This window comes from Uloborus diversus, chromosome 3, assembly GCF_026930045.1.
Source record: "Uloborus diversus isolate 005 chromosome 3, Udiv.v.3.1, whole genome shotgun sequence".
Lineage (NCBI taxonomy): Eukaryota > Metazoa > Arthropoda > Arachnida > Araneae > Uloboridae > Uloborus > Uloborus diversus.
Genome location: NC_072733.1, coordinates 190189102 through 190214494, shown reverse-complemented (window position 1 = coordinate 190214494; position 25393 = coordinate 190189102). Strand labels below are relative to the sequence as shown.

General features: G+C 33.8%; 1 protein-coding gene across 1 annotated transcript; it reads left to right on the top strand.

Annotated features, from left to right (window-relative positions):
• Window positions 1-4269: 4269 nt before the first annotated feature.
• LOC129219098 (multidrug resistance-associated protein 1-like) lies at window positions 4270-17467 on the top strand. Its single transcript, XM_054853418.1, has 5 exons — window positions 4270-4305; window positions 8067-8192; window positions 11792-11941; window positions 15662-15769; window positions 17366-17467. Exons 1-5 carry the CDS (start codon window positions 4270-4272, stop codon window positions 17465-17467), a joined length of 522 nt encoding a protein of 173 aa, XP_054709393.1.
• The last annotated feature ends 7926 nt before the right edge of the window (window positions 17468-25393 follow it).

Below are 25393 nucleotides of genomic sequence, written 5' to 3'. Positions count from 1 at the left end.
TTTATATATTTTTATTAAAACATAAAACACAATTTTTTGAAATGAAGTTAAACTGCGCCCTGAACCGCTATTTTAATTTCAAATTAATTTGTACTTATGTCGTAATAATCAACTACCAAGTTTTAAATTCGACGAAATAGTTTGAAACATTTCAATATTCTGAGTGTTAGCTTTATTTTAAACTGAATTTTGTAAAACTTTGATTATGCATTAAGAGCGCAAAAAAAAAAAAAAAAACCTGAGTAATTTTTAAACACTAAGTTATCAAGACGTCACTTCTTATCTTTATTTCCTATTATACTAGCAAGAGTTGAGAAGAAAGAGAAAAAGAAAGATAGCACTCTTTTGTTTTCTTTTTGAAAGGTTTTTTTTTTCATTCATCTCGTGCCGAAATGAGAGGCACTTGTTTCCTCGTCAAAGGTTGATGCAGTCAATCGCTGAATTTAGAGCAGGAAGCAAGTCAAGCTTGAAATGAAGAAATTTTGTGAAGATTCATTATGGGTAATTATTCTTTTTTTTTAATATCAACCTCATCAAAGTAGTTTAATGAAATGAATGTAGAGAAAGATTCTTTGAGGTGGTTTAAAAGCTCAACAGGAAATGAGTAATTGCAGGCATACACATGAAGACATAAAAGTTACTTTGCAATTGGATGAAGATCGTTATGAGGGAAACTCGAACTAAAATTTTCGGGAGGGGAGGAAATGCTTAATTTACCGAATGCGGTAATGCCCACTGGGGGAGGGGGTGGGAAGAGGGTCATAGCGCAGGCTGTACCATTCATATTTTTAAGGGGTTGATTTGAGAGAGGGTTTGGTCTCATTCTTTTTGGGATGATGGTCTCATTCTCAGGGCGGGAGGGAGAGAGGTATGCTCCTTAGCATTTGAGGGGGGCAATCACCTTGGAGGGGGGCATGCTGAATGAAATTTAAACTTTTACCGTATGATAAAATAAGAGTGCGCACTTGTATCTACATTTAATGAGAAATATTAGTCATTATTTTTTAAAAATGCAATGATGCTATACTCTCTAATTTGCGAAATCGTCTGGCGAAATTTGCCTAATAAGGAAGTTTTTCGGCAGTCATAGGGACCTCCCATCGGAGAGCTCCTGATTGTTACTTATAAAAGTTGCATAGCTTACGCAAATACTTACACGATGAATTTGTTGTAAGGTGTTGTAAGATATATCCTTTCACGAAGCTCGTGACAAGATACGTTTTAGAGACCTCTTGTATGTAATAGTTTGAAAAATAAAGTCCAAATCCCTTAGTTTTATCCCTTACGCTCAACTTTGAAACCTATTACCTCATCTCTTTCCGAAATTATCTTGAGTTATTTAATACGTGTTTTTCTTTATCGTTTGATAAAACGTAGCTACTAGGGATGCGTCGTTCATGAACGAACAGACCGAGCCTTCAAGACCGAATCCTTAATATGAATGGTACAGTACAATCTCTTAAAAAACGTACTACCGTTTTGAACGGTGAACTGTTTGGAACCTTGTGCCCTTGATGCACTTGTGATAAAATTGCACTTAAAAAAAATTACAATAACCGAAATTTTTTTAACTCTCAATCAAATTTCCTTTTTCTCAATGAAGAAAAAGGATACATTCATTTACTATATATTCATGTTGAACGGTTTTTGCTTTCTGATTTATTCATCATTTTTCTTTAATATTTGTAGTTCAGTTGTATTTTTTCAATGTGCCCATCAGTAATCAGTAGAAATAAAAGAGAAAATGTTTTGTGCATGCTTCGGTAACTTTAATAATTTGAAGAAATAAATAATCTATGTAATTAAAGATAAGCTTCAGAAATAGATATTTCTGTTTTATTTAGTTACTGAGGATTTATCATGAAACATTTCATGCATCTCTCATTAGCCTGCTACAATTTTATGTGTGAAAAAAATAATAAAAATTAAATAGTTATTTTATTATTACTGTTTTCGTAATTACTTTCATTTCGTAATTCTCTATGAACCGTGTAATCCTATCATTGGCAAAGTCAATAACTTTAATACGTTAGGGTCTGAAAAATTAACATATTGTTACAAATTCTGTAAATAGTAAATATTTTTGTGATTAATTTGTTGTAATCTCGCTAAATTAGGCGTTTATTCCATTATTTTTCATCTAAAATTATCTTAGTGACGTAACCTGTAAATAGCTTCTGGTAATGTACATGCAACCCCCTAACATTCGATTGAAGTATACGGTCCTCCCATTGCTTAATGATAAGATTTGTGAATGGAATAAAAAGAAAATATGAGAAAATGGTGGAATGTTGAAGGATTTTCTGGAAATTTCTTTGCTCGTATAAAACGCCGGGCGTTTTGTGAATGAAAAGAGAGTCAGTTATGCTTTTTAACTGTCCGAGATTCGTCTGAGCCGTTGCTCTGTTTATTGTGAGGCATTTGCGTTGTGTTTTTGCGTATTTGGATGTAAATACGTTTGCCATCGTTGTGTTTACGGTGTTAATTGATATTTGCCTAATTGCTATGTTTAATTTAGCAGCTGTTAACGATATTTCTTGTACATAGTTGTAAATAAATCTCCTGTGTTTTCTCAAGAACTGTGTAGTTATTCAAAGAAAGTTTGAAGTTGCATCGAACGAGTAACAATGTTTTTGCGTTTCACTAGACAAAAAAAAAAAAGCTGTTTAAAAATGCATCATTTACTGTACAGTTACCTAAACATGAAAATACAGCCAGACTCGCTTGCGCGCACATTACGCACACATATATTATACAATTGTGTACACTTCATACAAATGTACAATTTTATTTTTTTCCGTTTCTCTTAAATACTGTTCTTTGGTCTCCTTGCTTTCTATGGCCTTTTTCTCTTTTTACTGTATTTCAACTTATTTAATACTGAAACTTGCAACACAGTTTAAATGATGCAGGGCTGCTTTAAATGTTTTATTTTATGTTTAAATCTTCCCATTCTTTGAAACGCTTTTAAAAATTAAAAACGAGACAACATAACCCTTTTGTATCTTTTATTACACATTTAAAAATACATAAACGTTTGCTCATCAACTAGATTATAAGTAAATTTTTTGCTATACTTGTTTGAATTGTTTTGTTAAAACACAAAAGATAAAGTGAAAAAAAAATCTTTGTTTTTAAAGTTTTAGTGTACCCATTTGGTAGTCGTGACAATGGTTGTCATCAATGTTCCGTAATCGTAGTCATTAATGTTTTTCAGCGCTATAATCGTATTTATATTCGTAAGCAAATTTTGAAAGCCATAATGACTGAAATTGTATTCTAATTATTTTCCATCATTGTGACCTTAATCGATCTGTTTCACTGTAGGTGACTCTTGCATACAATATACGGACAACATAGTCATCCCATATCCGCACTTTAAATACCCAAATAAATATAGATGTGACTTTTAAAAAATATCGCTCATTTTTTGCAACAACACCATAATTCGAAATTGTGATTTCCTAATTAGTACTACAGATAGTTGCAAAAATTATTGCAGTCATCTTTCTAGCATTAAATAAAAAATAATTTTTTTTCGAGTTCTGATGTTGTTGCCACAAAGAGCGACTGATATAAATATTTTTCTTTACGTAAAAGGAAATTTTAAATAAAGATTTTAATCGTTATCAAAATTGTAATCGACTATCAAAATCGTAATTGATTACATATTTTGCTAACTGTTACTGTTGCTGTAATCATAATTACTTTTTGGCTATGGCTATATTAATTGTAATTGTAATCTCCAATTTTTCATGCTCGTAATCGTAATCGATTGCATTTTCTCGTAATTGACTCCAAGTCTGGTTTCAATAGTTGACATGGTACCTAATAGAGCCATATTGTATCATTTATGTCATTTTAACTAATCTATACACACTTGGTATAGAATTAAATGTCATTGTAATACAAATTATAAACTGACGAATACGTGTGCAATACTTTCCTTTCAGTTTAGTATTAACAAACTCTTCAAGAATATTAGACTAAACGATTGAAAAACATACACTGATTTCATCGGACGATGGCGGCTACCTTGTGGTTGTCTTTGGCTTCACGCCAGTGCTTATTGTGTTTACACAGAGATACAAATTTTGATATTTTGGCGCTTGTGTTTCTCTTGTTAATTGAGGTTTTTTCTTAAGTGTTAACTACTAGTGCAGTGTCCACTGCTGGTGGTTTTACCTCAGTTTTTTTAGGCCAGGGGAGGGGCAATTGACACCACTGACCCAGCTAAATGACTGACTTGGGGCCAACTAACCCTGCTAAATGAATGGCCTGGGGTCAACTAACCCCATAGCAGGGGTAAGTTGGCCCTAGCGAATAAGTGCCAATCTGTGCCTCTTAACTAACACTTATAACAAATATTTTAAAATTTTGCAATTAAAACTATCCTAAAAGTACGCTGATAGTTTAAGGGTATTTTTTAAATGTAGAATTCCTTCCTTTTTTTAGTCATAGAAGGAAAACGGGGCAACTTGCCCGGTCTATTCTATATGTTAAATGAATATAATTTAGGTTATTTAAGCCACCGAACCCATTAGCTCCAGCGTCATATTTATCAAACAGCTTTACTTCACCTTCGTGGGAAAAGAAAACGCTTTTCATTGTTTATTTTTTCGCAAGTCCCGTGATGAATAAATGCATAGTTATCTTTGCGTTACGTCACCTAAACGTAATTAAAAATTATTTCTGGATTTAACATCAAAAATTACGCTTTGTGATAATGATTATTTCAAAGCTCAAAGTAACGAAAATAACTGAAGTAAACTAGAAAGTAAGGATTCCACAAAAGATTTAGTCTTTTACTTCCAGGTTCTAAAACTGGAGTGATCTTTTATATGGTCTGCTCGTTAAAAGAAAAAAAAAACATGGAAAACGATGGATTATTCTCTTTAATTTAATTTGTGATTGATGTATGCCTTAGACTAATATAGTTATTTTGTTGCAGGACCTCAATCAGACGTGGACGACTAATACACCGGATTTTACCTCTTGTTTTAAAGATACGGTTCTCATTTTAATACCATCGGTGGTCTTTTGTATTTGTGGATTGCTTGAGTTATGGATTCTTAGTAAAAATATATTTCATCATTCAATACCATGGAATTGGCTAAACCTATCCAGACTGGTAAGTTGTAAACCAAACAGCATGTTTTCATCAAAATATCTTTTTGATGAGTTTTGGATCTTTTTAAACACTAGATTAGATCTTTCTCGTCTATGAAGAGGACTCGCAGAGCATAATATAAAAATATAAAGCAACATTGCAAAATACTAGCCTTAAATTTATAGTTATTTGGAGGGGAAAACAATCTTTTGTGTTGCAGTACTATTTTCCCTAGAGCCGAGATCTTAATTTCTAACAAACGAAGTACAGGAGCCTTATAGTCACCGCCACTTACTTTTATGCGTGAATATCCTGAACTTCGCTTGAAATGCTAAAATTCACAAAACAAAAAAAAAAAAAAAAAATGAAAAGAAGTGCAGGAGTTCAGTTGTTAGCTTTTATGCAAAAATGAGTCAATTTTTCAGATACAGTGCACTTTAAACAATTCCATTAATTAAACTTTGGGTAGGCTTCATGTTAAATTTAGAGTGTGTGGGGGGGGGGGTAACATTAAGGTATTGCTCATTATGAAATGAGCAATAACTTTTGAACTTTTTATTGACAACATTCTTTTTCTTTTTTTCAATTACAGATTTGTAATCATCAGCATTTAACTTCGTGTACCAAAAACATTATCCAGAAGAGCCTTTATACGGATGTCTAAATTTTAGGGCAAAATATTCAAATTGAATTTCTGTTGCTAGCTAAGCTTTCAACTTTCAAAGTAGAATTTATATGTGGTAACGGACCATGCGTTTTTAACTAATATTTTCTGTTTTTCTCAACGAAATGCTATCAAATTTCGTTTGCAGCTTCTTTTTGTTTAAAACACTTGTATATGTCGTTAAAAACCTGAAAAAATAAAAAAATAAATGAGTTTTTAATCCATGGTCAATTGACCCATTATTTTTTCTTTTTTTGTTGCATGTATAATAACTCCCCAATTAAGAGTATCCCCCCCCCCATCCTCCCTCGTGACTGTTACCCTTTTGGTTCTCGGGATTTTGAAATTACGATTTACGAATCCCGCAAGGTCGACAAGTCTCAGATAGTATTACCTTCAAGTTTAGAATAAATTTAATACGTTCAACGGTCAACAGAGTTTTGGCAGACTTCATCATTTGTGTTTGAAATTTTTGTTATGTGAAATTTAGAGCAATGCTTTCTTCAATTTATTTTTCAGAAATATGTACTAATTATGTTCAAGATGTTTCTCTGATGATGTTTTCAAAATTTAAAATAAACGTTAGTTACTCCGCATATCCCACCTAAACAAGAAGGTCTTGCAACCATTTGGGGGAGAAGTGGAGGAGTCTCTCTCTCTCTCTCTCATCCTTTCACACGTTGTTGAAATATGTTGTTTTACTCCCCCCCCCCCCACCCTATCCCTAGCCGCAAATGGAGTTTTTTAGTATTCTGTTTCACTTTGTTGAGTGAAACACTGTTAGAGTTCCTTACCAGATTATCGAGCAGTTTGGGATTCTGCACAAACTAAAACATTAATCGTATTCCTTTTTCTCTGCTGAGAGCAAGTTTCAAGTGCAAATTTCAAACATTAACTTGAAGTCTTTAATATGAATTTTTCAATACAGGGACTTATTATCGCATCAACTGTTAATAAATTGTTGCCTCCCTGAGCGCTGGCTAAGACTTTCGATAAAGATTGACCACAGAAAATGGAGGATGAATTAGAAGTGGAAAAATATCACTTCATTTTGTAATAGATAAGATCAGCAAGGATGCGCAAGCAGTTAAGTTTCTTTGCTGCCATCTTATCTCGCTGATCTTACCTATTCCAAACGTATGTGTTCTTTTGTTTCCGCTTCCAGTTTATCCTTTATCTCCCAATGGCACAGCTATAGCTATTCTAATTGACTACATTGCTTTTACAATCACAGAAACTTCATCGAATTTCCCGCTGAAACAGGCAGAAAAACAGACGAAAAGTGCATTTCGTTTTGTACTTCGGTCATTGTTAGAAGCTGATTTCTGTTTAATCTATATATTGTGATTCTATTTCTTTTTATTTCCTACTTTTATGGTTTGAATAACTTGCAATTACTACTGAATGGCACGTTTAGTATCACACAGTGAATCGTTGCCTCAGAGCAACACTAAAACATCTAACCCCAGAAACAACACTAAGATATCCTACTGTTGCTCTGAGGCGACGAAATATCTATTTCACTATGAAGCGCAGGAGCATTATTCAGAAGACTCTTTGGCAAACAGAATGCCGTACCTATTGGGGGAATCATTATGTTTTTAACCCCCTTGCGGTTGGCCAGTCCCAGAATTACATGTTAAATGGACGAGATATCTCGTCATTAACTGCAAGGTGGTGCAAAGGCTGGAAAGGAAGAAAGGCTCCTTTCCTACTGTGCGTAGGAAAGGAGGGCGGAGAAAGAAAGATGTGCAACCAGATACCGCAATAAGTCGTTCAACATTTTAAAAGGGAAGGATTCGCAATAATTTGTTCAACATTTTAAAAGAAAAGGATTCGCAATAATTTGTTCAACATTTTAAAAGGGAAGGATTCGCTATAATTTGCTCAACATTTTAAAAGGGAAGGATTATGAGAGTCTCTGAGTTTTCCATTCTGAAGAATTCAGATTCTAACTCCGTGTGATTAGCCTCGCATGATCGGGATTTCGTTCCCTACTTATCATCGATTTCATTGAAATTTTCCCCAAAAAAATGTTCCTTGAATTAAAAATTTACTTCCTCTGTGTACTGAAAGTCTTCTTTTACTATGTATATTATATTTTATAAACATGAATGCGAAATTTGTATTTCATATTTTACTCAGTCATTCCGATGAAACATTGCAGAATGAGAAAGCATTAAAAAAAATCCTTGTTTTAAATGTTTATAAACGTTTTTGCCGTATCCATTAAACATAAACCTGAGTTCCCATAGAGTTTAACAGTTTTAATATCTTGCTTTTCTTTTCTAGGTTATAAACATTTCTCTTCTTTGTCTATGTGTTTCACTAAATGTAATTTACATTTACCGATTGACGTCAAAAGTAGATGTGGCTTTATCTGCCTTAATATCTTCATGTGCAAGATCTGTGACTTTAGTAAGATATCTTACTCATCATTACATTTTAACAACTCAAACTCATTTAAAACTAATTTATTGCAAAAATATTTCTTGAATGTGTAGAAATTTTATTGGGATGTTATTTTAAATGATGCTAGTTATTTATACATAAACGAACTGATGTGTGCATCACATGACTTCCTTTTACTCCAATTTAATGTCATTTCCCCATTACAGGCAATTTTAATGTGATTCAATAGTTTACTCTCTAAGTATCACCAACAGTGGCCGAATTGAAACAGATTTAAAAAAAAAGAAAAACGCCAAATTTGTCGCCAAGTTGGCGACAAAATTTGGCGACCAAAAGACTGGCGATATATTGCCAAGTGTCCGCCAAATTATAACAGCACTTGAGTTTCCATCGAAATTAACAATGATTTCCCCCCGAAAAGGGGCGAAAGACCCCCTTTAGAAACACCCAAATGTAACCAAAAGAGGAGGGGCACAACTAGACCCCGATGGGAGTGTATGTACCAATTTTCAATTTTCTAGGACTTATCGTTCTTGAGTTATGTGACATACATCCGCACATACGTACATACAGACCTCACGCGAAAATTCGTTGTAATTAACTCGGGAATCGTCATAATGGATATTTCGCGTGTCTATAGACACTTATCCACGAGTGGTCGAGTCGAAAAAAAAAACACAATATTCATTCGTGGGTGAGTAAAATGGAAGTTAAGGTCGATTTTTTAGTTAAAATTCTTTCGCGAATACAATACTTCCTTTTTTTGTAAAAGGAAGTACAAATCCTTAGAAGAAAGGCAGCTCTCATTCCGATCTATTATATACTCACTCTTTATTGTATGTATATGGTGTGTGTCAGGTAGACTATGAGTTTTGTTTTTATAGGCTGAGGTTAAAATGAATATCTTTTTCGTGTTTTAAAATGTATGATTGTATGTTTTAAAATATAAATTCCCAACAAAATATTATGCTTTCGGAGTTATGAAGATTATACACGTGTGTGGTTTTTTTTTTTTTTTTTTCGTGTATATACGCTGATTATACCGCGTCCTTACACTAAGACTGGAGAATTTCATTAGCAAAAGTGTCGTTGCACAGTGAAACTCACACTTTCGTGCATGCTCCTTAAATCAGAGATGGTGTAAGCATGCCATCTGTTCGATCATAGGTAAAAATTCAGAAGATATTCTTATCTTTAACTGATAACTAATCTTTTGAAAAAAGAAGTATCTCGCCAAATTTCGCTTTCATAATCAAGAGCAGATTAAATGTTTCAACGAGAGATTTATGTAGTGTGTAACTTATTTGTAGATTGTTTACAATTTATTTCAGATTGCAATTCTATATTACTTGTAAATAAGTTCAACTCTTAAAAAACTCTTAAAAAAAAAAAAAACTGGCTACGACGTGATGCTAAAAGTCACGTTTTCCGTAATTTATCCACTTGAGGAGCTATTAGTAATCGACTTACTAATTGTTGCATATTGGTAGCTAAAAATTTGTTACAGAGTAACGCCTGAGATACGCTTTTATCCTTTGAAAGTATTCATGTTACTATGTTGTATGTTGCTATTTTGTTCATGTTACTATGTAAAGTATTCATGTTACTGTTACACGAAGTTCAGCCTTATTAATTGTTGCATATTGGTAACTAAAAATTTGTTACAGAGTTATGCCTAAGATACACTTTTATTCATTAAAAATATTCATGTGTAGGAGATGAATTTTAAGTAGCTTTAGTAGATAGGAAGCATTTACTATTGTATCCATAAAAATTCTTGGAAGTGTTGGTTATTAAGTTTTCTGGACATTGCTTTGTTCCGTTGAAAAAAAATAACTATCGTATTTTCTGGCCTTTAACACTCATTAGTATCACACAAAGTAACAGGATCAAAATTCAAAAATGCGCGTTATACACCAGATGTGAAAACGATAGAATTCAAGTGAAAGGAAAAAAATAAACGTAAAACATTATATTTCTCCGTGCATGTGTCTGAATTCTGTTGTTTTAAAGGAAGTGATACACCTGCAGAAAACAGTATTTAATCAAACAACTTTAAAAAAAAAGACTTTATGAAGTTAAAGAATTTTAAGAAATCGGATAGCATAATTTTTTTTATCATATTTGTCTCTTCTACCATAATGTCCTAACTTTCCCTATACTTTCTCCAGGTCAAATCTTTATTTCTCCTTCTATACTAGCCTAACTCTATAACATAGACCCACATCCCATAGATGCTCTAAAGACCCTGCTAGAGCCCCAACTGCTCTATTGGACAAGGGTCATTGACATTGCTGGGATTGTTTGGATGCCTTCCGTACTTGATTCTTTTGCACTATACTTAGACAAAACAACAGCATTATCCTTTCACACACTATTTTTAAGCTAGCATGACGTATTTGACCTCTTTTTGTGAATGTTCTTTTCACATTCTAACATTTATGTTTTCCACAATCGTTCAAATACTTTCAATTTTTTTTTAAATTCACATATCTAAAAACTGAATTAATGGCGGGAGTAACTCATACCTAAGGCGATCATTTATATTTTTCTTCAAAACAGGACGCTTACAATTTTAGGCAATTCCACGTGCATTAAAAAAAATGGCTTTTTTTTTTGTTCTTATTACAGATAAGAACAGAAATAACCACTTAAAAAGGATTTGATGTAAAATACTCTTCAATGCACTAATTTGCTTCAGTACATTTAGTGCTGAATTTTATTGAGAACAAAATTCTTGCCGATATTTTCATACAATTTTTACTTTTACATCAACATTGCTTTAAAAATTTCTATTTGCAAGTGTGCTTTTTCGGTGCCGGTCAAGCAGAAAATGCCTTCAAGAACTATGCAAAATCTCGCATGATTCAAATAATTTCAATTAATATAAAAATTCTTTAACAATTCCACCCAAACGACTTTTGATTGAAATATTTCAAGTGTTCTCTTGCGTCCTTTCAGAAATCGTGACATTTCAGCATCCAGCAACTATGTGCGGTGAAAACGGGAAAGGATACTTAGAAATGGTACTGTCCCGTTCAATATGACCACCTTAGTCAAAAGGGCGCTCGTTATACCTGATGTTGTTGCCGTGTGCCAGCTGGCAGTTTGGAGTGCGCTGCTTCACTTTTACAACTGTACCGTAATTTGGTGTTAAGTCTGACTTCTACAGTACACACATGCCACAAGGACCCGGTTATAGGGTGAGCAACCATTCACACAAAGAAAGGACAAGAGCGAGAAAGTATATCCATGCCCGAGCCGGGATTCGAACCCAGGACCTCCCACCTTGCAGTCAGACTGCTCTGACAACTAGCCAAGGTGGCCGGCAACGAATGTACCTAAAAATCAGAAAATGTAATAATTTTAAATGCAGTATAAATGCGTATAATACGTCGCCTTACGCTGGAGTTTACGATATAGTTCTTTATTTAAAGGATAAAAAGAGTTATTTTTTTATACTTACGAACATTAATTTTCTCTCCTAACTTAAACTTTCATTAAACTAAATTTCTTTCACTGTCATGTTTCTTTTTTTATAGATAAAATGTCTTTTAAGTAATTCTAACAAGAAAATTTATGTTTTATCTCTTTTCTCAATGCAGATTTTAATGGTTTTCATGGTGCTGAAACACAGGAGTTATGGTGTCGTCGCATCTACTACGATGTCTGTATTCTGGATAATATTTTCAGCATTTTCAATAATTTTGCAGCGATCTCTCATAATGAATTATTTTAATTCCTCCGGAAAGGTGGTATGTCTTGTCTAGCTTTTTATACTACTCTTATTGCCATTTTTATTTGAAATCCCCATGTCAATACATTGCAACATTCAAGTTTTACAAGTATGTAATTTTGTTGAACTCGTATAACTATGATTTGCATAATCATAGTTGAGGAACTTTAAATGTCACTACCTAAATATTCTATTCTCACATGTATGAATATGGTGCAGTCCTTTTGAATAACTGTGAGCCATATGGGCTAACTTTGAACCGATCCCTGTTTTTATTAAACAGTAGTATTCGTTTTTACCGAAGCTATATATAGCGAATTAATGGAAATAACATAATAACTTCAATTCTCTTTCCCGTTTTACTGCGTATTCCGGCAGCAGAGTTTTTTTTTTTTTTTTTTTCAAGTCTGCGACGCAGTTTGAAAATTCAAAAATAGTCTGCAAGATAACCCGACATTAGATTAACCGTCAAAGTAAAATAAGCATCCAGAAATTCTTCAGAAAAAAATTCCAACTTGGTGTTCATTTTACTTTGTATGTGGTACCTCACTAAAATTTTATTCAAACAGTTTTAAAGACTTTTTTTCCATGTTTATTGATACCATTCTTTCTTTCGTAGCTCGTATAATAGCCGAATAATTAAAATTGCTTCATTTTTCCCACGACTGAATAATGTACATGTATAGGCAATTTATATCGAAGGTACGAAAATGCATCTCCATTTAAAGCCATTATTACATAATCTATCAGTAACTCAGGGCAAGAGGTTGACTGCACTAGTTGAAGAATGTCACTGCTGATTTATTTCCACTGTTGAAATGTTCAAATATGAGAACATCACGCACAATAAGCACAGCTCAGCTCAAGGCTAACTAGAAGAATTACTTCCTTATAGTTAGCCTTGAATCAACAGCTCATTATACAAGTATGAATTCTTCGCATTGCACTAAAAAAAAACCGTTTGCGCTATTTTCTACATTTGGCTGTTGCACAATTTCATCTACAAATAAGTCTTTTTTTATTTTTCGGACTTTTTTTTGCTCCATTCATTTCGATCTCTCTTAGTCTTTTCTGAATCGGAACTAAACTTCAATGTCGGCACCATTTATGGTTGTAGAACACTATCTCCCAAGTTAAATTAAATAGAAAAATGGTAGTAAACTTTTAATTTAAACATCATACTTTTGTGAGATTGTATTTGTTTCTCTATCTCTCGCCACTCTTTCGAGATAGTTCTCCCCCTTTTGTTTTTCAATTTTAAGCAGTTTCATACGCATTATTTTTGTTTGGAGGGGAGGAGAGCATTATATTAACTGGTACTAACATTCTTCCGAAGGATTCGAGTGATGAAAGGTTCAAAAACGTGTACGTTTGAAGCACGGAAGAAAGATTTAAGGGGTATTTCTCCCCCTAAAATTTTTTTTAAAAGCATCAAAACAATCTTTTTTTCTGTGTGTTTTTTTCCGCATTTTTTTTTTCATTATTTTTTATTATAAAACAAATAAAATCATCCGTACTGAAGAATGTCCCATGTCTGAAAACATGGTCATGTTGTGAAAAAAATAAATAAAAAGGCTTAGAAGAGTTGCATGTTGCATATGAGTCGCATCGCAGAACTTCAGTAAGGAAACTCTCCATATCATGTATATTTATTCAAGTTACAGTCACAGACATAACTAAGATTTGAAATGAAATTAAGTATGTTTAATATAAATGATTCTTCTTGTGTGTTTATTACTTGTTGATAACAAATGTTTTCTTTTGAATCCACATCCATGTGCAATCAATTGAACGAAGGGACGGAAATTAGATTTTTTTACGCAAGTTACTTTAAATATCAAAATTTTGTATTAGAGTTGTGATGTATTTTGGATTTTTATGCGTACATACTTAAGCTACGTACGTTCCATTTGCAGTACATTATTTGTTTTTGTACTATGCCCAGTTACGACTCAAAAACTAATATTATGTGCCTTTTTATATTATCTTTCGTTTTTTTAACCAAATGAATTCCAATAAATATAGCAACCAGTTGATTGACTGTAGATAATTCGTACTAATATATTTACTCAAAATACAGTGCGGCGCAAAATTTTAAGCACAATGCAAATTTTTGAATAAAAAGAAAACTATTCAACGGAATACTTTCAAATTTCTACTGTAGATGGCTAGTATAATCCTAAACATGTGTCTGAAATTTTAAAAAATATAACCGAAACAAAAATCAGAAAGTACAAATCACAATTTTTTGACTGTCGCAAACGTTTATGCACAAATCAGATTTTATGCAAATATCTCTTAAAACGTGATGCGTGAAGGACCAGTGAGGTTCTTTTCAACGAATTATAAAGTGTAGCAATGGCTTAAACGTGCTATCAAGATGCCGAAGTCTCTGCAGTTCTCACCTGAAGATTTTGTGAAACTCTGAAAGCTGAAGGTAAATCCGTTATGGAAATTTCAGTGATTTTAAATCGGTCTAAACGTGGTATTTATAATGTTCTGAACCGTGGAAAACAATTCAAACCTGCGTATCACTCTAGAAGGCCGAGAAAAAATACTTTTCGTGAGGATAGAAGAACTAAAAGAATGGCTCTAACTAGAAATTTGTCTCTTAATCAGATAAAAACTCGACTTGGAGCAAAAATATCATTTGACACCATATGCAGACGAATAACCGAATCAGGATTTATCAAAAAACAAAAGTTAGCTCGTAAACCTTTTCTGAAACAGTGCCACAAACAAGCAAGACTGCAATGGGCAAAACACCACTTACATTATACTGATGATTGGATTAGTGCTATATTTTCAGATAAAAAAAAAAGGAATTTTAACGGTCCAGATGTGTTCTCATACCATTGGCGTGACTTGAGGAAAGATCCGAAGTACAAATTCAGTAGGCAACAAAGTGGTGGCTCGCTCATGGCATGGGGCGCTTTTTGCTTCAAAGGACAAACTTCCCTTAGTTTTCTAAACGGCAGATAAAAACCAGAAGCGTATCAAAATAATCGAAGCGAGCATTTGTTGCCATTTGGTGAAGTCCTAGGGGGTACTAATTGGATTTTTCAGCAAGACAACGAATCAGTACACACTTTCCATAGTACAAAAGAATGGCTTGCGTCTCAAAATATTAGTGTAATGAACTAATAATGAAACTGGCCAGCACTCAGCTTATAGATCTCAACCCCATAGAAAACATCTGGGGACTTCTCTCACGTGACGTATACCAGAATCGGAAGCAATATTCTTCTGTACAAAAGCTCAAATCAGCAATCAAGGAAGCCTGGTACAGACTCACTCCCGAAACATTCCAATATCTCGTTCTATCAACGGAAAATCGCGTATTCGAACTCATCGGATGCTATGGTAACACCATAGACTATTAAAAGACTTTTATGCTTTCTCAAATGTAAATATTTCCTTTTTGTGCCTAAACTTTTGCGACAGCAAAATTTTGATTTTTTTATGAAATCTTATTTAAATTTTTAATGAATTGTTTCCAAGTAAGCTGATTGTTTAAATACAGTAAAAATTTCAAAGCTATTCGGTGCATACTTTTCTTTTTATCAAAAGAAAATAGATTGTGCTTAAACTTTTGCGCCACACTGTATATGTCGGCTAGCGGGTATGGTGAGCTCTTTTTCGTTTTTTTGTGTTCGTGATTGAAAGTGATATTTGTTGTTTTTGTCTTCCAGGAAGGCTGAGCTAGACACGTTTTCTAATTATTGGTGTTATTTTTCAGGATATCTCCGACAGTGTTTTTATTATAGACCTGATCTACTATTGCCTCATCTATGTACAGCTAATCCTATCAGTTTTTACTGATAAACGAGACATCAATCACCTTCAGGTAAATCTTTTAGAGATTTCAAACCTTTATAACAACAACGAAGTGCGTTTATTTTTCTCATACTGTTTTACTTTTACGAATCGGTGCGATTTTTAAATAAAATAAAAAATAAAGAAAATAAGATAATAATACTAAGAGAAAAAATATAATGCAACATATGCTCTAAGTTTTTTACGTCCGGTGTCAATAAAATATATATTTTCTGGACTTGTTATGCTAAGTTTATCCAAAATAAGCTCACTACCGGGGGATCTAGGAACTAGAGGGGGAAAAGCCCTCTCCCCCTTCCCACGAGGTAACTTAGTTGAATCAAATTTCGAAAGAGCGGTTGTTAGGAAGTGAAACCAGGTAGAAAAGGGAAGGAAGCGCCTGTCATCAGTCACACAACAGTCAACTGCGCCTGGTGTGTCGGCACACCACACTGTTAAAAATTCAGGAAACTTTTATGGTAAATACTACTGTAAAATGGAGTGTTTACAGTACAAAAAATTTTCAGTAAATTGTACCGAAAAAAAATTAACGATTGCAGCGCCAGTTGATACACACGTGACTTACAGTGCGAGGCACATTACACCGTATATCCTCTCACTTGATGTGTCCCAACTTGTATGGTGGTCAGCAAAGCCGCCTGCCAATAAGAAGGTGCCGAGATCGAGTTTGGTACTCGCATGATGCCCTTTTTTAACTCTCGTTTATTCCACGTAAAATAGGATTTTACGGTAAGTTACTGGCAACATGGATGTCAGTAACTTTTACCGTAAAATTTCAGGATCTCTTTCCGATGAGTGTAATCAACTTCTTAGTTGATTACACTGATTGGAATATAGCCAAGCAATCGCTCTATACTCGAGTAACTAGTTGAGAGTCATCTCGGTTCTGTTTTAACAGAGTTGTGGTGCAGTTGCTCAAATAAATTCGGCTTCTTAGATGAAAAGTTGATTCATCTAAGTTGTCTCGTGTGAAGACAACAAAAAACGCCAGTCAACTATTTGTCAGGCAACTGTTTCGAAAAGTTGATTCCTTTAACCACCTCGTGGGTAGGAAGATGAAATGTCTTCCTCACGAATATTTTCACTACAGTTCATTTAGGTTGTAATTACTGACCATCAGTGTTATCATCATAATTATTATTATTTTTCATTTAATTTATGTTTGTTAAATGGCTAAAACCAAAAAAAAAAAAAATAGCTTCATAAGATAATATTTCATTTAATTAAGTAAGTGTACTGAGTTCATTTAAAAGTTTTCAACGATTTTCATAAATTTTTTCTTCCTTAAAAACTAGAAACCTAAAGAGTATGTTTACTTATCCTATTTTGTTTTATAACAGAAAGTATTTTTGAGTAGTTTAATCGGATAAAAGTTTTCAATTTTCTCGTAAAAGTAAAAAAATAAATACATAAATTATGGAAGATAATAACAATTAGCTTTCTTTTCAAGTTTTTTATGTATTTATTTTTTATCTCATAGATATATTATATTTGAGACTGAAATATTTTCTGTTATTTTTTCTCTCATTCGTTAATTTGTCTCATTTTTTTCCTTCATTTGTTAAATACTTGCTCACATTTTAAAACAATATTTCCTTTTTTCCAGAACGATAGTGATTTCGAAGAAGCAACGTTTATTTCTTTAATAACATTTTCCTGGTTTAGCAAGTTTGTATTAAGTTCTGTGTTTTACAAATATTTTCATTGATTATTTAATCTTATATGCACTGCTCAGTATAAGAAATATTTTATTATTTTTTAAATTATTCATGTTATACATTAATTTTACGCTTCATACAGAGCATGATAATGTATTCAAAAAAGATTTGAAACAAGTTTTTATTCAAAGCAAAATATTTTGTATCTGTTTTCGTTTAACTGTTCTGCACTAAACTTTTGACTAACTGATTAGTAACAATATAAACAAATAAATAAGTATTATTTTTGCAAATTAATTTACAATAAATTTATGAATTGGCTATAGAAAAATAATACTTATGAATATTCACGCATCTTTTTTAACTTAAAATATCCTACATCCTCATAAGTATAATAACCAAAATCACTGAAAGAATAACGCTCTGACTCGCCAACAATAAAACTCGCAATAAAATGGCTGTACTTATGTCCGTAAATCCCTACTTTAGTTCCGAAACCACAGGTTGTAAATGATCAGCGGGAGGGCATTATTTCATTGTTGAAGCACCTAAGCTTCGGTAATTTCATTTTACAAAGTTACCCTGAAAATTAACAGATGCGTCCATTTCCGCCTGTGAACCGCACTGTTAAAAATTCAGGAAGATTTTCTGGTAATTGTTACTGTAAAATGGCGGACTTAACGCATCGCTGATTTTTACGGTAATTTATACCGGAAAAATAAGCGATCCCAGCTCCAATTGGTTGCTGTGGCCTACTGAGGAAACCGTAAAATTTTGCAGTAACATTTGATTTTTACGGTAATAGTGACTGGCAACATGGATGCCAGTAACAATTACCGTAAATTTTATGGAAAATTTTTAACAGTGCGGGTGTTTTCCTTTTCATCACGTCGGTGGTCAGACTGTATGAATAGATTCCTATTCCGCATTAGGGCCATTCCACGAAAAACAAACATTTGGTCCCACACGCGACACCTCATTAATGTCATTCAAAATAATACTTTAAAATATTTATGAACAAATTTTTTTTTTTGCTTTCCAAATTACAAACTTATGTGTGATATCTTAAGCAAAAAAATATCGTTATTGCCCTTGAAAGTTATTTCTCATTCTTGAAATATATGACCCGTCATGTGCGGGATATTGAGAAGAGATAAAATGGAGGGAGTGAAGACTTTCATTCATGAAACCAAGACCCCAAGTTACGTGATAGATTTTAAATCAAAGCATTGGGGAAGAAATCGGATTTCTTTCGCTTGTTTCGCGCAAAACGTGCCACCCATTCGTCCTTGTTGAGTCACATGACTTGGGGTCTTTGGGTCAGCTTTGCCAAATGATTGGACTTGCCAATGATTGGACTTGCTCCCTCCATTTTAATTCCTGCTCTTAGGTGCGGGACAAGCGGTTGACTTTTTCGTGGCCCATTAAACCATTACAACGTAATTTTGTTTAAAAACCTTTGTATTTATTGACCAATTTTATAAATGCTCGATCCTAACTTTCGCATTCAGTAATCAAACATTTTTACGCTCTCCTGAAAAGTAGTGAAAATGTGACTTACTTACGTTAGCCTTACCTTGATTCACAAATATCTATTGGAAAACGTCAAATTTGAAGTCCAATCTCTCTGATAAAAAAGCAATTTGCCCCCGTCATACCATGACGGGTAATTTTCAAGTTAGTAGCATGGAGAAGATATGGAAGCTGGGCACGTCAGCTCGAGACAAGTGTCCAATCATCTATCTACCTTTGAACTAACTTGCAGAAATAAAGACTGTCCAGTTGAATAAAAATTTTAACATTGTCATAAATTTAGCTGAATGATGATGTAATGGTTTACAATAATTAAGTTTAGCTTATTAATTTGTTTAAAAAATACTCACGTGACGAAGAGAGTGATGAAATTACATGCAACAGCTGCTAAAACAAAGAAGTTGTCTCCACAGGAGCACAAAATAGCTCAATGCTCAAAAAGTGTTACGAAGAATTAGTACTGTCATCATTTTAGAATTTGTCAAGATTTTTTACTCCAAGTTATTTTAGCAAAACATAACATGTTCACATGTGCCCCTCTTTCCTCCATATGATAGAAAAAAAAAGCTGAGGAAAGAGTATGTATCAATAAAACTGCGTTTTGATTTTTTTTTTTCCTCTAAAAAGCCTGATGCTTAAGAAAGAGACTCTTTAAAAGCTTAAATGCAATGAAAATTCACTTCTGCTGACTGAGAAGCATTACCATATTAAGTCACACTGTAGATAAAAAAAACTTATGTTTAGAAAAAATGTGGTGAGAGGGTGTGTGTGTTCTTGAAAGATGCTATTTTGAGAATCCGCTAAAGGGCCTCCTGGAATATCGATTACAAACTTGATATTGACGTATTAGACAGACCTGCCCATTACTGGTTGTTTGGCCATAACTGCAGTTATGACGCAGTGAAGTAGCGTAAATGACCATGGTCTTTTACGCTACTTATGTTCAGAAAAATGTGGTGAGGGTGTTCTTGAAAGATGCTCTTTTGAGAATCCGCCAAACGGGCTTTTGGAATATCGATTACAAACTTGATATTGACAATACAAGACAGACCTGCCTATTACTGGTTGGATGGCTATTACTGCAGTAATGACGTAGTGAAGTAGCGCAAATGACCATGGTCATTTACGCTACTTCACTAGGACTACTTGATTGAAGTGTGTGGTACTTTTAAAGGAGTAATATAATCTACAATTAAACGAAAAAGAAATATTAAACAAAATTACAAACAAAAACTACAAAAAGCAGGTTTTTCTCCTTCGATTTGATGGCTTTACTTGATCTGGAAAAAATATTTAAAAAAAAAAAGAAAGAAAAACTAATTTGAACTTTGACATCTTGAATTCAAATTATGTTTTTCGCAATCACGAGTGCGTGTGTGTGGGTAGGTGTACGTATGTGTGCTTGTATGGGGGTATGTGTATGTGTGGGTAGTTGTGTGTATGGTGTAGGTGTCTGTATGTATGTGTTTGTGTGTGTAGGTGTGTGTGGGTAGTTGCGTGTTTGTGTGGGGAGGTATGTGTATGTGTGGGTAGTTGTGTGTCTGTATGTATGCATGTGTGTATGTGTTTGTGTGTGTAGGTGTTTGTGTAAGCGTATGTGTGTGTGTGGGCAAGTGACGCAACCTGGAGACGGTTTCTGCTGGAGGAGCAGCATCGTGAGGCCGGCCGACGGTGGTGCTGCAGAGGGAGGCGGGGGGGAAATAAAATCATAGGACATCAAAACAGTCAAGTGAGAACAATAAGCAATCGTGATTGCTCCAAAAATAGTAGCCGAACTGTGTGATATTACGCAAATAATATGATACAGTGGAAGGAAAAAGTACCCATAATGCATTAATTCAATTTTTTTTCCTTAATGTGGTCACCTAGGAAATATGCAATTAGTAATCACTTGCATGACGTAAAATTAATAATATCGTAAATTAGTGGAAGTTGACGGTTAAAGAGAAAGATATACTCTTTCAGAAAACGTATCATTATTCTTAGCTCTAGGAATTAAACACATATCAGTTAAAATATGCGAGGATATTATAGCTACTCCTTTTCAAAAGTGAAATGACTGTATATGGCGACCGATCATGGGGATCTCTTCAAATTCAGCTGTGTGCACTACTGATACATGATTTACAATGCAGTACCACAATTTTGTAATAGAAATGAGGATTAGTTCTACTTTTCGGTGGTGGTTTATCTTAAGAATATCGGCTACCTTTAGTTTGTTAGCTTTTTTACAACAGCTTGATTTCAAACATTACAATCACTTAATGTTTTCAGAATATTTTGCGCATAAAATATCAAGAGTAAAACAACATTTTCTTCAAAATGTAATTTTTTTTTTAATTGAAATGATTGTTTAAATTATTTGGAATGTATTTTACTCATGGTGGTCCCATTTGACATTTTAGGATAATATACAGAAGTACCAGAAAGCTTTTGACAGTCAGCGATTTGATACCTGTCTCTTTTCGCTTGAAATCGACTTATTTATTTGAGAAGTTCAAAGAAAATTGGAATATATTGGAGTAAGTTCATCAGTAAGTCAGATATATTAACAAATATAAGCAAAACCATCTTCACTAAAATAATGCTATAAAAATAGATGGTTCTGATTTAAAATAAAAAATATGTGTAGAAAATGTAGTTATTATTTCTTAGTTGTTATTAAATATAGTGTGAAATAGAAGTACCGCTTAATCAGCACTCCAGTTCCATGGCTGAACTCTATAGCTTATGCCTAGTGTCTGATCGGAGGCAGGGGAGGGAGAGGGGGGGGGCAAAGTCCGGGCCTTGCTCCGGGTTTCAACTTCTTGGGACGGCAAATTACACCATCCCTGCGTTTTTTTCTTTGACGCTTGAGATGAAAACTTGAAGGACGGGCGGCAGTTTCAAGATTTGCCCCCGACTATGAAAAACCGAAGATTTTGCATTTCTTATGTCAATCAGCTGCATATAGGACGCTTCTTGCTCGCCCTGCTTAGTAAAATATCAATGCACAAAAAGGTGAATTGTTTGAGTTACAGTCAGAGTTCGAGAACTATTCATGGTTCTAAAATGACTGTAATGCATGACCACGTAGAAATGGAGGATAGATAATCTTGAAGCAAAAACATCATATGCATCATTTGATGGGTAATTGGTTGTTTGTTATCATTTTGTAATAGATAGGATCAGCGAGAACGCACGCCTTACTACTCGGCACTTTCGGGATAATCCTACTAATTACAAATGATACAAATGACTTTCCGCTTGAAGGTCATCCGCCATCTCTCCGTGGTCAAGCTTTTCCTTACAGAACAATTGCAGCGTAATTCTTTGGTTTTGTGTTCTCTGAATAAGACTATAGTCTCTGTAATTAGAATCGGCGTGTCAAGACCACATAACTTTCCTAATATCCACCCTTTTCCCTTTCTGGTTGACATGGTTACGGCATTATGACTTTTTCCCCTCACGTTGCTTCTGCAACACATAAAATGTTTGGTTGTTCCTTCTTCCAGTTATAATAGTAAGATTTAAACGTCGTCAGCACTGCGTTTGCCCATAGTGTATGCCATTTGATTTCCTGGCGCTATACCAACGTTGAGCCATGCTGCTAGTTCAAATGAATTGATTCCTTTTTCATCATCAGAAATTATTTACCAAGAGCCTCATTTGACGTTGCAGCTAATATTTTCATAGCTAAATATAAGGTTTGGAAAAAAAGGAGCAAGTTTTCTAAAAGCTAGATTTTTAAAACTATTACGCTTATTAAAGTAATTGAAACTTGAAATTAAACACGACACACACCTAATCTCTAATTCAACTCATTCCAAACGTTTTGTAGAACATCGCAGTCAGTGTGTATCGCAATGCTGCACAAATGCGTTTTTGAAGTTCTTAGTGTTTTTTGCATTGGTAGTTAGTTGATTAATGTGTCCTTAAAGTACCCTAAAAAAAGATAAATCATAAGGCAGGGTATGGAATAAACTCGATCATAATCCAGTTAGATCCACGCACCGGTTAGATGTTTGTCGAGTGCTCAATTATTGAACATTCGTGACTGAAAAAAAAAAAGAGAGAAAAAATTGGTAAAATTTTCTCGATTTCATATGTATCAGTTAATTTTACACGTGTAATAATTTCAAAAATATACATTTTTCAAAACAATTTATTCTTTGTGAGCATGCACTGTACTACCCTGTACATACGATCATCTTTCTCCCGAACTGGTTACTTGCACCTAGTTGTAAAACGTGTAGTTAAAATGAGAGTATTGTCTATTCTGTAACTGTGTTAATATTTGTTGATCTATACACTGTAAAAAAAATCCGGAAACGTTTCTGAGTATATCGGGCAGCTGCGGTTCTCTAAATTTTCAAAAACGTTTCTGAGTATTTCGGAAATCTCTTTCTGTAATGCCCAGAAACGTTTCTGAGTGCTTCGGAATCCTCTTCTGTAATTTACAAAAACATTTCCGATTATACTGTGCAGCTACGGTTCATGAAATTTTCAAATACGTTTCCGAATATTTCGGAATCCTTTTTCTGTCATTTTTTCTAAAATATAAATCTTAACTATAATATTGCGTACCATATCAGTTTCAATTCTTTCATATCTAAGAGCAATAAAGCTGTTAAACGAGCAATTTTAAAACCATTCGTGTTTTTTTTTTTTTTTTTTTTTTTTTTTGTGAATTTCTAATGACAAATAGCACGATTAAAAGCATAACATATGCCCAGTTATAATAAATTATTGAAAATTTATGAAATAATATAGTAGTTCCATTCCTAATCAAAAAATAAGTAAAAGTTTTCAATTTCTTTGACGTCGAAGGAGGGGAGGGGGCACTTTCTCAAAATGGGATTGTTTGTTAAACAAAGTTAAACCTCCGTTTCTCTCAACATTTTCAAGACAAAATTATCAACAAAATGTATTTTTAATGCAGAACTTAAAAACATATCTTGTATCAAACTTGATAGCTTATTTTCGGATAAAATTTAACAGAACTTACCTACTCTTCGCTTTCCGGAATTCGTTCACCTCAAGTCAATTTCTCTGACGAACAAAGCGTACCGAAAAGTACCAACAGAGAAATTGATGAATTTAAATATGACACCAAATCGCCCTGCTTGAACCATTCGGGTTGATTCTTCTTTTCTTGCCCTTTTCCAGTTCATCAAAAACACTAACACTTAATCGAAATCAATACCAAAATAGGTATCTGATATATTTTTTATTTTTACAGTGTGCGCAAAATTCATTAATTATTCTATTTATTAGAACACTAAATTCTATTACATAATTATTCCATTTCATATATCAGAGACTACCCTCTCCCCCGCATGCTATGAAGCGCCCCCCCCCCCCCTTCAAAAAAAGCAACCCCCTGAAAATGTCAATGGCACAGTCTGTGTGGTGAACCCCCCTCGTCTTTTCCCTATACGTACATAGCATATTAATAACATAGTAATTAAAAATTCATCACTTTTGAAACAATGACTGTAGGGAACAATCTTGAAATAATATTACTTTTTATTTCGGCATGTAAATGCAGCTGCTCCATTTTTGCCGCTGACTCATTCCTCCTGACTGTCCTACATTAAACTAGTGTACAGGCCCGTGTCCAGATTTTTATAAAGGGAGGGGTTTTAGTCTTACCTGTGGAGGGGGAGGGAATCAACCCCACACAACCTTTACATTTACGACAAATTGTCGATCCCGGTATAGCGTTTATGCTCCTGTAAGTACTGCTACCCCCCCCCCCCTCCTCTTCCCCGAGAAGGATAATTCTGGCTGCACAAGTGGCCAAAGTATTCCTTCATTTTACAGGTTTATTTAAATTGAACCTTGTTTGTTTCTTTTTAATTAAATCTGTTTACTATGAGGTTTATTGCAACAAGTATTAGAAACTTTTCACAAATTCTTTTATAAAGTAGAATGGATTTTATATTCTGAAATAATTACTAGGGCAGACCGGGGCACGTAGTCAACAATCATAACAGATTGATGTTACTCCCTAGCAAATATTCCCACAAGTTTTTGAGCATTAGTCAAGCTTCGGTCCAGCATGCAGAAAGAATAATCTGTTTTTTACCAAGTTGAGTAAATTTTGTGTTAAAAGTTTTGAAGCTTATTATGAATAAATAATACTTAGTTTAAAAAAAAAACAAAAACAAATATATAAAAATTAGCGGGATATTATCCTTTTTCAAGAATTGTATTTGTATGAACTGAAATGTTATTCATATTTTTTGCACGCTAAAAATAAATAAAAAACTTAACGACGGGGCAAGTTTACGCGTTGAACGTCGGAGCAACTTTACAATCGTTTATACTGTGTCTTACTTAAATGTGCCCCTGACAATTTTTTCGCTCCTAACTGTCTCAAATATTTTTAGTATTTTCCGGCAATTTAGTTTCGAAAATTACCATTTAATTTTTAGTTAAGTTACCCTCTTAAAAAATTC